The 18776-nt window shown below is 32.6% G+C and overlaps 1 protein-coding gene across 1 annotated transcript; it reads right to left on the bottom strand.

Annotated features, from left to right (window-relative positions):
* Positions 1–158: 158 nt before the first annotated feature.
* LOC130940150 (uncharacterized) lies at positions 159–16978 on the bottom strand. Its single transcript, XM_057868199.1, has 37 exons — positions 16644–16978; positions 16439–16500; positions 16027–16351; positions 15711–15861; positions 15289–15533; positions 14882–15073; positions 14083–14126; positions 13892–14009; positions 13431–13514; positions 13150–13245; positions 12932–13033; positions 12672–12740; positions 11978–12073; positions 11432–11539; positions 9502–9615; positions 9259–9345; positions 8279–8407; positions 7894–8092; positions 7641–7784; positions 6553–6596; positions 6258–6341; positions 6104–6172; positions 5936–6012; positions 5685–5754; positions 5051–5200; positions 4628–4693; positions 4368–4512; positions 3443–3507; positions 3279–3344; positions 2601–2694; positions 2370–2406; positions 2210–2267; positions 1917–2027; positions 1569–1636; positions 1156–1222; positions 983–1051; positions 159–769 (listed from the first exon to the last, which is right to left on the bottom strand). Exons 1-37 carry the CDS (start codon positions 16689–16691, stop codon positions 689–691), a joined length of 3834 nt encoding a protein of 1277 aa, XP_057724182.1. The 5' UTR covers positions 16692–16978; the 3' UTR covers positions 159–688.
* Positions 16979–18776: the final 1798 nt, after the last annotated feature.

The raw sequence follows: 18776 nt of genomic DNA, 5'->3' as shown, positions 1-18776 counted from the left end.
TTAATTCTTTTTATGCATTCTTTCGTAACAAGCTTTTTTGTTTTAAAAATTATTCTTTCTTTCACAACAAAAGATGTTTTATATGCTCGATGGATAAAGTGATTCTTCTTTATGTTTGTATTCCCTTTGAAATTACAAAATTTATATAACATATGGAATTCAGAAACTCCCTCTGCCCCCTCAATGGGGTTGCACTAATTGCTCATCTTTTAATAGTTATAGCGAATTTTCTCAGTATTTTATGAGATGCAATATATCTTACATCTCATAATAAAAATGAGCAAATCAACTTGACGTAAAGAAAATAATAAGTGCATGCATGATGCATCATTCCTCTTTAAATCTTTCGAGAATGTTTTGCCCAGAATTTGCATTAATTGGGTCTCCTCCGGTGCTCCCTTTAAATTAAGACGCATCTCACATTGCTTATATTACCAAATGAGTATTGGGGCTGTTTCCACGTTCAAACTGTGATGACCTAACCGGGCATAAATTCCAGAAAATGACTCCGGCGTAAAGTTGCTCCAAGACCACGTTCAAATATATAGTACAACTACAATCTAAAAGAAAAAGATAATAGCGTCTTGTAAACGAGTTTTTTTCTTTTTGTTGTTGGTTAAAATATGTGCCGAGCCTGAAGTAAAACTAAGGTTATATCTAACTTCATCCTTGGGGAGGTTGTTATGACTTATGATGAGGATGACGCGTCTTCTGGCTGCCCCTTCACGACTGAATATCTGGATGGAGGACCAAATAAGCTCAACAGCACCTGAAAAGAGAGCAATTTTTCACAACTAATCATCTTATATCCTTCGGTATGTCATGATTATTTAGCAAACAGAAATTACCCCATTGCATAATCCAGCGACACAGGCAAGAGAACACAAAAATGACCCATAAACATCACGAGTAATAATAATGTATGAACTATGAAGTCAATAAAGGGCCGCAATTATTTATAATCCAAAATCCACCTACTTACCGGTAGAAACACGAGACCATGCAAAAAGCCAATAATAACCAAGGCTAAATACATCTGGAAGTAGTAAACCTGGAGAAACCAGAAAGCTATAGTTAAACATAAAGAAAGTAAGCTACTTAAATATTCCTTGAGCAAAGAATCAAGTGTCACCAGCCCAAGGTGATATCACATACCACAAATATTTCTGACGTTGCAAAGCAAAGGACAAGAACTCCAACTAATTTAGTGAGTGTTATTCCACTGCAAAACCAATTTAAATAGAACATAAAGACAAGTGTCAACAAATTCATCGTGCAGACAGCTTAATCACCATTAAAACCATTTTCTGCCAAAAGATGGTGTCCAAGTATCAATTCTGTGATAAGAAGAGCAAGAATGACATCAAAGTTTCACTGCATTTTGTAAGAATAAATCAAATGAATGAAAACAAGGACATTAACGTGACATATTCCTGACTAATTGTTTCAAATTTGGCACCCATTACTGACTTGATAATATTTCATGATTCACATTATGTGTGTGTGTGTGTGTGTGTGTGTGTAAAAAGGTCACCAGAGTCTAATGTGTAACAATACATATAGTCAACCTGAAAACAGAGGCCCCCATGGTACACAATGCTATCTTTGCTCTTTGGCTCCTATCCCCCGTGCTTACCTGTAGTAACAGAAGTGATGTGAGATCATTAACATATTTGAATACTGCATATTCAGTTATTCACCAATAGCAGGAAGTTAGATTGCATAAAGGTCTTCCATAATTCATCTAAGCATAAAAATTCCCATGATGACAATGCAGGTTGAGTTTTACTGCTAATTAAGCACTATAACACCATTTGCATACGTAACAAGTAGGTAATGTCAACCTTGACAAATACTGTAGTCATACCCTACAGGAAAAGTCATCAATACATAAGGCAACAGAGGATTAGACTGACCATGAATGCATGTGCTATATGCACACAGAACTCAACTGCAATCCCTATTGACATAACAAGGTTAACAACAGAAACCGCATTTAGTTGAATACCAAGAATTGCCATTACACCCTGCATGTCAGCAAAAGGTAGAATGTTTAGCTTTTGCAAGGGTTGATAAATTAGAGACAAAAGTTCAGATTTTGCAAGAGATATTAGTTGCAAATAAAAATCGAAGTGCAATTGAGTTTTACAAGAGAGATAAAAACAAATGAAGATGCAGCAAAATTCAGAATATTAGAGAAAAATTATACCATGATGTCCAAGACTATCATGACCAGAACAAGCAATATGATTGCTGAACTCCACAGGCTGCATTGGGATGCAACAGAAAAGAAAAAATTACATATAATACTGAAAAGGATTATACAACTTATCAATTATACGATGGGTCAATTTTAAATTTATTTATACCTGGATGTAATGATCAGACAAACCACAAAAACAGCACCTGTTAAACCAGCATCGTTATTGAATTACAAAAGAATTGGATTAAAAAAAGACAACCTGATATTAGAAATTTAGACACCCAAAGAAGTAATAATTGGGAGTCCAAAAAGGAGCAAGGGGAAAATCCAAATAAGGTTGACATATGTGATTATGTCATACCCTGTGCATATAGAAGTTATTAGACTTCGTACGAACCTAGTGCTACAGCAAGGTTGATCAGCGCTATCTTCCATATGTCTAGGTATTGTTCAAAGAAGATATAAAACACAGAGTATGGAAATATATCCATCTGCACTAAAGAAGGTTGGTCAGCAAGAGTTTGAGATTTACAAAATAAATAACAAAGTCAGACACTAAGAAAGTCAGACAACATGTCATCCCATAAAAGAGTGCTTAATGAGAATGGGGGAAAAGCGGAAAGTATACCCATAATCATGCCACATATAATTTTGTCAGCATCAAGAGAGAGGTACACAACTTGGGACTCAAAGGTCAAGTAAAAATAGGTCAACACAATAAAAACATTATATTGGTGAACACCCCCCCCCCCCTTCCTCTTCCTTTTTTTTTCTAAAACAAACACTCGCACAAAAAAAAGGGACATGGTTATGTAAAGCAATACAGAATTTTGTGATCCTTCTTGTTATAGTGAGTCTCAACAAAAGGAAAAAAAAATAACGTGAATGTTCAAAGAACTGATTCAACCTACATGCAGTTTATAATATAAAGGAAAGATAATGGCTTATGGACCGGAAAAGAAAAGTATTCCATCTCCAAGTAGTCAAAGTATGAGGACTATATTCAGGAAAATTCTTGAATCCCAAAAGTTGGGTCAACACAGGTAAAATTGCGAGATGGAATTTGAGTCTACACCTTCAAAGAAGCAGAAATTCTTGAGCAAAAATCCCTTGCAGCTCGAAGCGCATTCACATAGTCACCCTAACAAAAGTCCAGTTAGATCAATCAAACGGAGAAATCCATGAATGAAGTCACACTGAAGCCGAGAAAATAAGATCATCACTTATCACGCCACATACTTGTCTATTAACAGGTGTGTGATACGTACGAAACTCAGAAGCTTGGATGACACCACTCTGGAAGCCTGACAACATAAGCAAAACCATTTTATCATAATTTAAGTTTGAGATTGAAAATTATACTTACATGTGGAAAGTATAAACAAGATTTTTCAAAAGGAGAAAACTAACACAGCTCGAATAAACTTGCTACAATTTTTTTTTTTTTTTTGGAAACATGTATCCCGTTATCCCTTTTATTGAACAACTATTCAGTTTCAAACCCTGATTTTCTTTATATCAGTTTCCTATCTGGCACCATTTCTACCTGAAAAGAAAAGGCTTACAACTTAGTCCAGAAATGCTTATGGTGGCCCTATAAGACTAATCTGGAAATGGAAGTGAACCAAAATTGTAAAAATGTTTGGGACAAAGGTCTGTTTAGAATCAGGAAATAGAGTAGCAAGAACAATTTGGTGCCCAAAAAAAATTGTGTAAAGACTTTTTGACCAAAGAGTACAGATTTGGACAGCCTGCAACATTTATGGCCTCAAAGAGGAGATCTAATAATCTCACCATGTCAACCGCCAGTGGAAACAAACAGACAAACAATAAAGGTGAAAGAAGCATCATAATGATAGGATAGATGGAAGAAGGCACAGGTGAGACTCGGCCACTAAGAGAAAATAGGAGGCAAAGATGAAGATTAATAAAAAAGGAACAAAGAAAGGAAGAATGATATGAAGAGGCCATTAGATACCATCAGCACAGCTTTCAAAGATTTGGAATATTAGAAAGGAAAAAAAATATATATATATATATATATATATATATATATATATATATATATATAGATATGAGTGTGTGAAAACTTAAACGGAGAATTTGTTAGGAATGTAATATCAGTTTTGTCCTTTAACCAAGAGGTAGTGAATATCTGCATTACCATTCAGATCTACGCTGTTGGTGTAAGCACCATGACCACCCTTTGCACAATCAGCTGATGGCAGTGCATCAAGAAACCAGGGAAGCTTCTCTCTAAACTGTGCTGTAGTTGGACGATCATTAACCAAATCCGAGTGGCGGAAACACTAGCAATCAACCAAATTGTGAGTCCTTTTGCCTAAGCAACATTTATATTAGCAGTCAAAAAAATCTTTGGACAGATCTCCCATATCATAACCAAGACAGTTATAAGTATATTACAGTTGTACAGTCTTTGCACACTCCACCCAACCCACATGGTCCTTCATCTGGGAAACAGCAAGGTGGCTGAAGAAAGACAAACATTTACTATTGTAAGTTAAAGATACATGATGGTAATGTAACCCAAAAAGATGCATGATGGCACCCAGTAGCATCCTGCTCAATGCAGGATCCGGAGAAGGGTTGCACGCAAAGGGTGTAATAAGCAGTCTAAAAGTGTAATGCATGACGGTATAGGAAAAAATATCTCGTTGGAGTAATCATTCAATCAATTGCAGTAGACAGAGAAATTAAACAGGAAAAGGAAAAGAAATCATAAGGCACATATAAATACCATGTGATGAATGTAAGTTTAAATTATGGAGACAAATGCATCAAGCTGAAGAGAAGATTTTATCAAAGGGCATATAAAGTAGCATATACCTGATCATCAGGTGGACAATAAGAGCCATTTACGAATTTTCGACAACAACTAAAAGCTTCAGGTGATATCCATACAAGGAAATCATCAAGCCATGAGGCAGCTGGTTTGGCAATGTAGCTTGATTTTGGCACCAATGATGCCCTAGATATCTGCAGTGTCATAAAGCAAGACATGGATTATCCATTCATCTACTCCAATAAGATTAAAAAAACAATATGGAAGAAGAAATAAAAGCGAAATATTCAATAATGTCTTCTAAGTTTCACAAACAGGAAGATATGAGTATTTATATTTATATAAATTGTACAATGCAATATCCACCAAATTAAAATCAAGTTAATTGAACTGAACTTAAGTATGTAAACTACTTACCATAGGCGGTAAAGGAAATCATGGGTACGTGTGGTGAATTAAAAATCACATTGATTGTAGTCAAGTTAGATATACTGGAGGTATCAATATCACTAAAAATCGAAACCAAACTGTAGACACAGCAGAGTAGCTAACTAGCTATTATCAAGCTAGACTTAATCATAACAGTTAAATCTGATTAATTTCACATGAAACATGAAAATTAATCAAATGAAACAATTGATATAAAATCATTACTTATTGAAGTGACCATTGAGTTACCTCATTCAACAGAGAATTTGAATCACATTGGCTAATGGAGCATAGCTGATTTGTATGTTTTGATTCCAAACTGCAGAAGGGAGAATGGGGAAACAGTTAAGGAAATAACAAAAATATCTGAGCTTTCTTTTTTGTTGTATTTGTATCCTAAGGAATCTTAAATGACATAACATTGAAGTATGTGCATGAAAAGATAAATGACATTATCGATCGAAGAGACAAGTTCAACTAGAATAATAAAATCAATCAACCTGTAGTTATAATCCTTAACAACAAAATATAGTGGTGGTCCAACTCTGAGGTACTCGGAAATGTTACTGAAATACCCCTAGAAACACAACAAAATAAAGAAGGTAAGATGCTGGTTAGGAATTGAAGGACTCAAAATTACATCGGAAAAAAGAATTAGAAACTTAAACCTGAAGGTAGGAATCCCGTGGAAGAGCAATCTGTTGCTCAAGACCAGGTTCAATCCTTGTGCATAGAGCCTATTCAAAAAAAAAAAAAATTACAGTATCCAAAACGCACTATAGAAAAAGGAAGTCAACATTTGTTCATTCCCATGCAACTTACAATGCTTGCTAAGGTGAACGCAATAAATACAGCAATGACCAAGATTTTAACTCCCCATAGTCCAAGAAATGGTGCATGAACCTCCTAAAATTTCACAATGATACAGGAGAGTTAATTTTGGAAAGTAAAGTAACAAACTCTATGTTGTTAACTTGAAGAATTTTGCATGTCGACAAAAATTAGAAAAAGAATACAACCCGAATTGAATTCATAAAAGGTGGGTAGCAAAATACCATAATTTATTAATTTTTTCTTATTTACACAAAATTAACGCATGAATTAAATATCACCCTACCTTCATATATCGTGTAAGCAATCCACCTCTTTCCTCCCTAATGCCTACATTTCAATTTATTATATGGTTAGAACGAAAATATACACAAGGAGAGAATTTTGAAATGCTAAATATCAACAGAACCTGAGAATACTTCACAATTATGCTTGAATGCAAAATACGAGATATAAATCATTATTGAGCAGAGCCTAACCCCATGACTAAATGTATATGAAATACCTCATTTATAAATTCTCATATCTTTGAATATATACCTTAGATTATCTCTTAAGAATATTTTCTAATTTTTCAATATTTCTTTGTCTTTTTTCCTTGTTCAATTACCATTAGAATTCTAACATTATTATGTAGGGATTAGCAATAATTTTACATTTTTGTATCGAAGAACAATATGTCATATATCACTATAATGTCCTTTACCCTTTCCAGTTCTCCTTTGTGAGCCAACACCCATAATATCTATTAGAATTCATCGTGGAAATACAGAATTACAGCGAAGAGAATAATAAACCGAGTAATGTCGATAGAATATGTTGTTAATCGTTATAGACTAACAGATCTAATCTATGCAGTATATATACTTAATGGCAAAATACTACAATAAATGAGATTAACCTTTTCCTACGAATCCTATTATCTATACTACCCTACTTTCTATGCAGTCAACATAAGATTTATTGTAATATCATAGTGTCTAACTGTCTGACAATATCAACAATCACTGCAACGGTTGATTCTTCCTTGCCTGAAAGTCATTTGAAACTCCACAATGGACCGAGAAAATCACTTACATGTGTTCAAATGCTTAGATGAAAAAAAATGGGAAGCCGCTGATATCACATCTAACACCAACATATCCGATAAGTTTAACGATTAAGTTATTAGATAGAGGTGCATGTATGATTTATGCCTCAAAGTGGACCTTTCTTGAAACGCCTCTAGAGCTTGAAGATTGGACAAGGAAAATTGTACTGTAATTCAATATAAGAGAAAAGGGACATAGAGACTCCCATATCATGTCGAAAAACCAAATATACCAAAAACATAAGCAAATCAACATAGGTATAGGAAACAGTTTCCTCGTGTACCTTCACTCTCCTCCGCAGAGGATGAATTCACCTTTATGCATGGGAAGCAATCAATCCTGCTATCCTTGGCTCTCAAAAAGTCTAATGTAACCAAAGCTACAAAAGCAGTAATCTGTAGAAGGAAATCCAGTAGAACCGCCAAAGCTATAACACAAACAAACACGGGTTAAGAAATATGAAGGAAAATAAATCGTTCCCCCTCAAAAAAGAAAAAACAAAAAAACAAAACTTTTTCCCCCACTGATTGTTTAACCTGCAATCATTGAGAAAACACGGCATGCTGGCATAGAAATGAACGATCCTACGGCAAATGCTAGAATCTCTGATAAGCTGGCCAATGTTATCGATGGTCCAACTGCCCCCATTGCATTACTTATTTGTTCTTCTATAGGTAAGCCTGAGGGTTGCCGTTTGACAGCATCTACAATTATACACATGTTATCTACACCAACCTGGTCAAAGAATGAAACTATTAAAAACAGTGAAATGGGGACAGATAAAGATTGGACAGCAAAAAAGTTCGAAATTATAATAATTTTAGCCAATGCAATTGCAACGTGCTCAGATAAGACAGAGATAGTACATCTGATAACATTTTATAAAAGATAATTGAGAATGATAAGAACAGAAAGACTTACAGCTAAAACAAGAAAAGGTATGACTTCCATGATGATTAATGTAGATTTCACTCCAATCAAACTGAAAAATCCAACGGATCCAAGGACAGAAAGCACAACAAGCAAAACCCCCGAAAGGCCAAGCAATACCTGAATAACATAAAAGTTAAAGAACGAGTAGTGGTAAATAATCATACAGCATTAATTGAAGAACTTATACATGGCACTTAAACTTCAACTATAGCACTGTCATGAACCACACCACAAAAAAGTTGAAAAAACTTCGTTTATATGATTTTTTTTATTTTGGAAGCATATTTTGAAAAGAGAGATATTTATTTTTTAGACATTTCCTTTCCATACGCAAATTGCCGAAAAATTCAAAAAATAAAACAAAAACAAAATGGATAAAGATCAAATTTTGCCCCAAGCTTTTGCATGCACTTCTAAATAATTATCCTAATGTTCCTACCAAAAAATTGGATCAAATGCACGAGCCATTTTGGCACTTATTAAAAAAATGATGCATTTTGTCATAAGAGAGTAAATCTTTAGGGGACTATGCTGTATATGTATTTCTTTGAAGAGTTATTTTGTCCAAAACTTAAGGGTGTGTCTGGTTTGTGTTTTTCATTTCCTGTTTTTATTTTTATTTTCAGTATTTTCTTTTTCAGGATTTTGTGAAGAAAAAAGAGAAAAACTGAAATCAATAAAACTTTGTTTTCTATTTTCACCTCCTGTTTTATCTGTTTTCATCTTGGCTCTAATGCAGTCAAAGACCAACTCACTTAAAAGCATAAGATATTATGAGGAGAAAGCACATAAATGGATTTATAACACGTGGCACTCAATAATAGCAACCATAGAACCCTTATTATTAGCAGTAGTTCAAGAGTATTCACATCAAAACCAAAATTAACCGCACATCAAAAGTACAACACTCGTATAAGCATGCGTTTGATAATGAAACCAACATAAAAGGAAATTATTTAAAATCATACCTTGGATGAGAGGTAGAAAGAAGATTGATGAGATGGAGTGTCTCCCAATGTCACTGATATATAACCAAACATTACGATATAGCTCACCTAACAAGAAAATGGAGACGAAGTTTAGTGTATGAAAATCCAATGAAGCACATTATATTATTTAAGCCACAACCACAATGATTAATTCATGAGCTTAAGCATACCACAAACAAATCAGTTTTTCACATTCAGTTGAAGGAAATGAAAATTTCTTACAAGTATTGTTATGACATCTGCTGTGCTTTCTCTCTTTAATTCTTCCTCTATTGAACTTTCTGTTGAAAATGACAAAGTAAGATTGCGAGACTGCACCATTGGCAACAATTCCTCCTGTTAAATATATAATTGGTTCAAAACATCATGTGAGCAAGGATGAGAAAACAATATGGATAACTAAAATGCAATGCTTGATGGATAATTTTTTCCGTTGCTTTTTTTTTTTTTTTGCTCTGGTAAGGAGAATCGCTTATCCTTTTTTTCCCTTGTATTTTTCTTTTCTCGGCCTTAGTGATGTTCTTCTTTATCATGAACAAAAAAATATGACAGCATTGAGCTAGCAAATCTGCTATATCACACACACAGTATATATATATATATATAAAATACGGGAAATGATAATGCTACTCCCATTTTTTGTAACTAGATTTAGACCGTGCGAAAACTAATATTATAAATTTTTTATTCATAATTTTTTAGATACGTTTTTTTTGCACAATCACATAATAACAAAGTTCGTCATATGACTCATGTAATTTGTTTAGCTATTTTTTTAGTATTATTGTATTTGATTATCTTATACATATAGCATTAAACAAACTTTTAAAGCAAATACAAATTGCCTGTTTGTTGAATGATGCTCTATATTATAATTTTGATCTTGTGCCAAAGTTAAAAGTGGTTGAAGAGGAGGTTGGCAATTCATGTGAGAAATTATGAGATGGATGAAATAATATTGTAATAGTAATAAGAATGTTGTTAATTATATAAGTAGACCATGACAATATGCAATTTGAATATTTATAACCAAAAATTATTATTATTATTATTATTATTATTATTATTATTATTATTATTATTATTATTATTATTATTATATAGATATTAATTGCATTCAACCATTACTTTATAATTAAAATGCTTAATGATTCGTAGTAAATTCAAATAATTAAGGATGTTGATTAATGGAATATTTTTTGTAAAAAAATAAAATAAAATTTATAATGCCACCTATTCAAAATGAGTGACATGGTCCAATGGCAAGAGAGTTTTTTTAGTGATTGCCACCTATTCAAAATAGTTGACATGGCACAATAGAAAGTAACAACAACAACAACAACAATAATAAAGAAAGAAAGAAAGATGACACTCCACACATGATTTTTTTACATATATAACTGAAACCTACAAATAATCCAAGATGACACTCCACACATGATTTTTTTACATATATAACTGAAACCTACAAATAATCAAGTATCTGAAAGATCAAAGCTTTACACATTGCCTATATTTAATCTTTTGATAGGGAAAATTAAAAATATTAGAAGAGAAGAAAAGAATATGATAATACATCCTCACAAAGATAGAAAATTAACTAAGTCCATATAAGGATAAATATGCAACAAAGAATGCCAGTTCATTTGTATATTATCTAAAGGAACACCAACAAATAGACTAAGCACAAAACACCATGTGAGGGTGTCACATCTGTTAGAACCTTGAAATTCTGTAGTTAAAACTGTGTTTTCTCCTGCTGGAGAATTCTGATATATATAGAGTGAAAAATGATGCTTGTACCATTTTTTGGTACACCTCAAGTGTAGACCTTCCTTTTTTATATTAGAAGACAAACTTTTTGTATTCTCTCTCTTCTTAACTCTCATTTTAAATATTAAAAATGGAAGGTATACACAAAAATAGTGCATATAACATTCCTCATTATTTGATAACGATGACAGAGTATAGGTGAGATATTGGTAGCTAAGTTTATAAACTATTTTCTTCCATTAATTAAGAAGATAGTGAGAACATACTAATTTATAGAGACTTTAAGAACATATAGTAGTAACTAATAAGACGTCAATTCTGTACATGTAAGCTAGACAACAACTAATAAGCAAAGAATGAATATATTGAAAAGTCAAACCTTAGCTAGTTCAATAAAAGCCTTTTCCCATGCGATCGCTTTCCCATTCTCATCTCCAACTTTTGTCATTGCATTATTGACAGGGTATGTGATAATAAATGCAGAAGCCTATAATAGGGCAATCAGCACAGCAATATTACATAATGTTAGGAACTGAATATTTTATTATAGAATGCGAGAGTAATTCCATTTAAATAATGAAAGAGAGCCTCCCTCACTCACACTCAAAGTAATGGAAAATAGAAAGAGCAAGAAAACTATAGGAACAGTGCAGACTCTTTCAGCAATCTGCTCCTTAGTAATTGCTTAGTTCTCTTTACATTCATCACAGCTCAGATAACACTCCCCGTAACCAAATTACACTGCCTGTTGGCAAGTCTGTCATCCTACAGATCATTATCTTGAATAATCCCTAACCTGCCGTTACTTATACTCATTGCCACTTGGGCATATCCACTGGCTTCCTTTCTACCCTTCCTCATGTACATCTTAATACCACAGGTCTATCAAATAAACATGTATCTAAACCAAAAACCAAAATCATACCTCGGAATAATTGTCTCCAAAAAACCCTCCCAAAGCAGTAGTTGGCTCAAGCGGAGCCTTAAATGCACTAAAGCATGTTTCTGCAGATGTGAAATGCTGAAAATAATAGATCATAATAAACAGTGTCAACATATAACAGATACTTGAAAGTAATAACTGATATCTTCCAGAAAGCATCTATGAGATGAACTCAGTAAACTGTTAAGAAGTAATTAATTGCTAAAGAGCACTTCGCATGCACAAGCACCACATGCTTATAGAGGAAATAATACACATAAGCACCATCTTTAAATAATAAATAAATAAATAAAATGCTTGGAAAGCAGGGCTTCAATACATGCATATAAAATTGTATTTAGCTCATATTTAGTATATTCTTCAAATTTAGGGTATCCAACACATTTGATGTTTAATGTTTTTGTTCATTACTTTTGTCAGCTAAATAAAGGAAACAGCTTTAAATTAAACCCGTATCTGAACTAACTAACGTATGATAATCCCTAATTATATTAGTGAAGGAGACATTCTTCTATATTACATGGAGTAAGAAATTCTTACTACATGGAGTGATCTTATCCATTAAATTTGATAACGTAAGAGAGAGAGAAAAGAAGAGAGATGAGAATAAAAGGTAGATGAATAGTGCGGAGGAGGAAAAAGATTTCCTTCATGGAGTAAATAAGAATTTGTTCACCTGAAAACAATACTCAGCATGTTCAACACCTCCATAGTTGTCATAATTGTCAGGATCCATTTGAAAATACTGTTGAAACAAAAATTAGAAGATAAAAAACATATATCAAACGAAGGAATCTGATTTACGCCCAAAAGAGTAGTAAGTTAAAATGGAAGTGAATAAGAAAAATCAGTTGGTTGACACAAAAATAGAATACATGTAATTACAAATGTAAACCAGAATGTAATTCATTGATCTTTTGAAAGGTGGGTTTGGACCTGCAAAATACTTTGAGTGGCACAGTCCTCGCCTAAAGGCTTCAAGCATATGTCACTTAGGGTTACCAATGAAGTAGAATAATTTGCACGAATCCCATCTACCTGTTAAAACAGTGAAACGGAAAAAACATTTGGTAATAAGGAAGGTCCCACTAAATAAATGACAACTTAATTAAACTGTAACAAGTGGAAAGCACAGAAAGAAGAACTCAGAGTACCTTTTGCTGTATTTCAAAAAGCAATTCAATATTATCCTCTGTGATGATACTCGGGGGCTTCTCATGCTCAGATTCAGGGATTGTCGCTATTATGAGCTGAAACATATGCAAAAAGTAGTGTAAATGAGATTCATTCCAGATATAATTATAGCATGGAACCGAGAAGGAAAAACAGCAAAGCCATCAAACAAGAAGGATTCGATTCCGTAACAAGATTACATGCGTAGAAAAACAAAGGACTAAAAGAAAAGCCAAAAAAATAAAAATAGCTTTGCTGAAACCTGTTCAATTCTGTAGAATGGGGCAAGGTGGCTATCAAAGAATTCTTTCTCTTCGGCTGCCTTACTCCCAGGACCTACCCATAACTGCAATACAAAGAAGACCAGCAAGTTTAAAGAGGACAAAATTAAAAATCGGAGATAACAAAAATATAAAAATAACGAGGGTTACAAGACTATTTCAACTCTGGTTACACAAGGTCCTTCAACAATGCAAAAAACAAGGAGGGTTAGTCTTTATAAATACTTGGGCATCCCTTCCCATGTGAGTCAGCTTTTGTAGTTGAGCTAAGCCCACTCAATTTATGAGAGACCTAAAACCCCGAATGAAATGTATTATAAGGACCATAACCCAAAATGATGGAAGCTATTCGGACCAAATTCACTTTCAACCTGTAAATATTCCATAAGCACATCCAAAATGCATATTTTAGAGAAGTTAGAGAGCAGGCTAAAGATGATACCTTCTCAGGCCGGGTCTCCACCTCAAAACGGAGCAGCCCCAAACAAAGCAAAAGAACCATTGCTACTGACGAACAAAGCACAATCGTAGGCCTTCTGGCGATCCATCTTCCATAAGTCCTGAATGCAACAACAAAATTATTAATGAATGGACTAAGTAACCGTAAAACCTAGCAAGAACACAGCTACAAACCTGTAAAACCTGGATAAGCATCCTTGAACAAAAGAAAATTGCACCTATAAAAGAACATCAATAAGCTGGAGAGAAGAATAATACAAGAAGGAAGGATAAAAGGTTCTCCGTCCTCCTCAACAGGAGCAAACAAAATTGTCAAACAAAGAAGAGATGATAGTTTACTGGAAATTAAAGATATGACCCATAATGCATGTGTGAAGGAAAACGGCCTTAAATTCATGACTTACTCAAAGGTGTTGACTATTAGATTATTAGGTTAATGAAAACCGCCCCTCTCAAGTCATAATTCACATCCAACAACCATAGTATCATTATTACTTGTGGAAAAACCCCAATACAATACCTAAAAGATGCATAATGGCTGGAAAAGAAATGGCATTTTGGCACTATTTAAAGCAAAAGGAAAATGCCAAATAATTTTGAAGTTGCAGCTAAAAATATGGATAAGACAAGAACAACATCCTTGATAAAAAAAATTATGGCACCAACAATAAAAAGTTATGCCTTATTGGATTCTGCCAATAGGTGATGTTTTAGCAGGAAATGATCAATATTCAAAATCATTTCACTAAAACAGTTTGGGTTTGATTCACACAACCAGCAATCCACCAACTGAATGGAGTCTGAAAGGATCACTTTGAGCCCATCTTAGGACTTGTGGCATGCCCTTGCTTTTGAGGTAAGTTGCTAGGAGATAATTTTTCCACCCAAAGAAACAAGCATATTGGATTCTTCTTTCTGAATCCCAAAGATGCATAAGTTGCCAGACAATTTTTACAAAATAAATAGAATATACCTCTTCAGGATGTGTTCCTTCCTTTTGGTTGCTAATTAAGGTACTTCCTTCGCCGCTCATATCATTCAACAAAGGTTCCGCATCATATCCAAGTCTCCTCCTTTCTCTTCTCCTTTGCAGCAATACCCATCCAAAGAACATGAAAATTAATACAACATACAAGACAGCCATTGACAATTCCACACATCTGACCTGCAGGTATCATCAAACAAATCCAGTTAGACAATATGAGATAGAAAGCAATTAACAGAGATTTCAGTAGGCCACTAAATATTCTACTAATCACGAAACTTTTACTTTTAATACTAACAAAGAAAGAACACAGCATTAAATTTATCTAGCCATTCTAGTCAGATGGAGAATAAAAATTTTTAGCATACAAAAAGAATCAATTTCTATTGGTCAACCTTCAGAGACCCAATTCTAATTGAGCAGGGATCCTTTCTGGGAGGAGAAGGTTCTGGATGAGAGCAAACAGGAGACGAAGGACAATCACCACAAGAGCAGCCAAGTGAGGTGTCATTACATGAATAGACAGATGCATTCATAAGTTCCATAGGGGATGAGTCAGGAATGGTTATCTTAAAATTTATAGAATAAGGTGAACCAGGAAAACCAGGAGGTACTTTTGCTCCAAGAAATGAAAACCACTCTGGGTAAAAAAATGAAAACAAAAAGGAAAAAAAAAAGATCACCACATGAGTAGCATGTACAAATCCGAGCAGATAAAGGAAAAATGAAATATAAACATAAAAAACACAAAATATTCAAGAAAATGTGCATAAATAATTGCCAATGGGGGCAATCCTGCACAGTAAGTGCTCATTACCTTTATAGTTGCTAGCTCCTGCCCCAACAAAATCTATGGCCCTTGTATTCATTGTTCCAAACTTTACATCCTTACATGAATCATATAGACCTTCTCCAAATGTTTCAGTTACATAAAAATCAATGCCATCCACAGTCTTATTACCATTAACCTAAAAAGAACATACAATAATGATCAACATCATATCATATCATTATATATTACAGACAGGTACGTATTAAAAAAAATTTCATTTTTATTTTATTTTATTTTAATTTTTAAACAAGCTCATCCAAACAAAAATTTGAAAACAAGTTGACCAAAGCCAATTGCAGACCTCAGAAATAGAAGTGACGTTGATGAATAGACTCTGATTAGGAGAGCACGAAAGTTCACAGAAAAGATTAAGGAAGTTCCTCAAGCACGCTGGACAGCCCACTAGAATCGGTACAGCCTGTTGAACCTGAACTCTTAGTGTGTCAAACTGTTGCTCCGTACAGCAAACATTTCCGGTGATGGTGGGACACAAGCTTTGAATTTTGGCAGACAGCAGATCATCAGGTTTTACAGAAGGGGAACCATAGGGGCAATTCAGAACTTTGCCATCGCTACTTTCACCGCATATATCATACATTGCGCAGTATTCCTCAGAGTGCATAGCCCTAAACACAAGGAGCACAATTTAATTCTCAGAAACAAGTAACTAATTAGTGATCTGAGAGCAAAGGGAAGAAAGGTAGTAGGATTACCCATAACCACAAGTAGACTGTAGGGCTACGGTAAGAAGCAAAGAGGAAGAGAGTAAAATTATCTGCATCACATCGCATCGCATGTTAGTCAGCTAATTGGTAGTTAGTTAGTTAGTTCAGATGAGATTGTTGTTCAGTGTTCAGAAATGGAGGAAGAGCCAACTTGAATTAATTAGCAATTCGAGGAGATCGAATTCACTCTGACCTGGAACACAGAGGCAAAAGAGGCGGTGATGATATTGTCGATACCCATCCTCTTCTCTTTGTGCTGGATGCTGCTTATTGAAATTTGCAACTAGGAATCGCAGTTTTTGAGTAGTTTTGTGTTGCTTTTGTTTTGATTCATGTCCTTGCTCTTGCCATTGCTATTGCTGTTTTGGTCAAACAAGCTCAACTCAAACGCAACCTCCTTTCGTTTCGTCCTTCACATACCAAACATCAAACCAACGAGTTCTTCGATGCCATTCTCACGTCGGACACTTTCTCATTTTTCAAATGCATCAAATTGTAAATCTCATTTGATCTTTTATGCGATAAACGATTAAAGAATAAAGCGACAATTAGTATTAAGAAGATTTGTGTTCGTTTGTGGACATTAGATCAATAAACAAAAATATATCTTTTTTTTAGTGTATTTGATAAATTTTAAATAATAAAAATAAAAATATTAGAAAAACAAATGAGATTAAAAAAATCAAAATATATCTAATGTTAAATATATCTCAAAATATTTATTTTGAGAAGTTGTTATTTATATTTTTTTAAATTTTAAAAAAAAATATTTTTTATATAATAAATTAATAAAAAATACTTTTATTATATTTTATTCAAACATAGTTGATAAATAAAAATATCTGTTTATATGAGATATTAAAATATAAAATTATTTTTATAAATGTAAAAGATCTTTTAAAAAATATTATTTAAAAAAATTTTGTTTAAAAAAATGGTGTACAAATAAACCCTAGACTAGTTAGTTCTTAAACAAATATCTAATTTAGTTTTTTAGCACTGTAAATGAGGGATATATGATTTTTTTATTAATTTATTAATTAAAGATGTTTATATATATTGTTAATTATTTTAACTTGTTTATTTATAAAAGATAGTCACGTAGATAATAATTTTTAGAGTTAAATTTTATTTGTTTTGATAGAATTTGTGATAAATAGAGAATAATTGATAAAGGTATATGAAAAATTAAAAGATAATAAATATTTTACTATCTAAAACTATTTTATATTCATGCTCATGTGATAGTAACTAAACATGCACCATTGTAAATAATAAAATACATGAATAATTTTGTTTCGTATCGTACTATTTATTGGCAAAAATACATACATATCCAACGTTTATTATCTTAAAATATTTAATTGGTATATTTTTTTTTAGAGTTAATTAATCCCAGAGTTAACATCTTGAGTTTGAGGATCTTAATTATCACTTTACTCATAATTAAATTAGTGGCTCATTCTCAAAATTAGTTTCTGCAATTTTTATAATTAATTTTAAGTCATTTTAGTCTTTTCATTTATGTTATTAATAGTGTCAAAATTTATTGATGTAACACGTTCATTACAACAAATATTTAGTGTTTTTAATTGACGGCCAACATAGTAAATTTATAAAATTAGATCAAAACAATTTTAAATTAAGGAATTTCAATGTCTCAAATTCTCCTCTTAAATAGGTTTTTATTTGATCTAATTTTATAAATTTATCATGCTAATAATCAATTAAAACTCTTATGTGTGTTATAGTATCATATTAACAAAGTTTGGTACCATCAATAAAAAAAATGACAGAAGAATTAATATGTTTAATTTAAAATCTTTGAAAAACAAATTTGATTAAAAAATTTTGTTAAGAACTAATTTAGAAAATGAGTGATCTTGTTAGAATATAATTATGATCAATTAACATTATTTAGCATATTTGAATATTTATTATAGGATATTATGTCTTTATTATTATAATCTCTTAACACCTATAAATATCCTGCTATAATGTATCATTCCAAAGTCCAAACAATTTGAATACATTATACATTCAATAACACATAAATTCTTTCTTCAATTTAGTCTCTTATTTCTAACATACTGAAAATCTGAAATCCCATCTAAAAAGAAATTAAATTTATTATGTTGTATGTAGGTTCTTTATTTTTAATAAAACTATATTTTAGTATCCAATTATCCATTGATATTTATTTAAGGTAGTCCTTAATTTTTAAATAATTAAATTAATTTTTAAATTTATAAATTATAAATCTTTATTCATTCATAATTTCATTTAACTGTTATTAATAAAGTGTTGACAGAAAGTTATAGACTTA

This window comes from Arachis stenosperma, chromosome 7, assembly GCF_014773155.1.
Source record: "Arachis stenosperma cultivar V10309 chromosome 7, arast.V10309.gnm1.PFL2, whole genome shotgun sequence".
Classification (NCBI taxonomy): Eukaryota; Viridiplantae; Streptophyta; class Magnoliopsida; order Fabales; family Fabaceae; genus Arachis; species Arachis stenosperma.
This window is presented reverse-complemented; position numbering and strand designations above follow the sequence as displayed.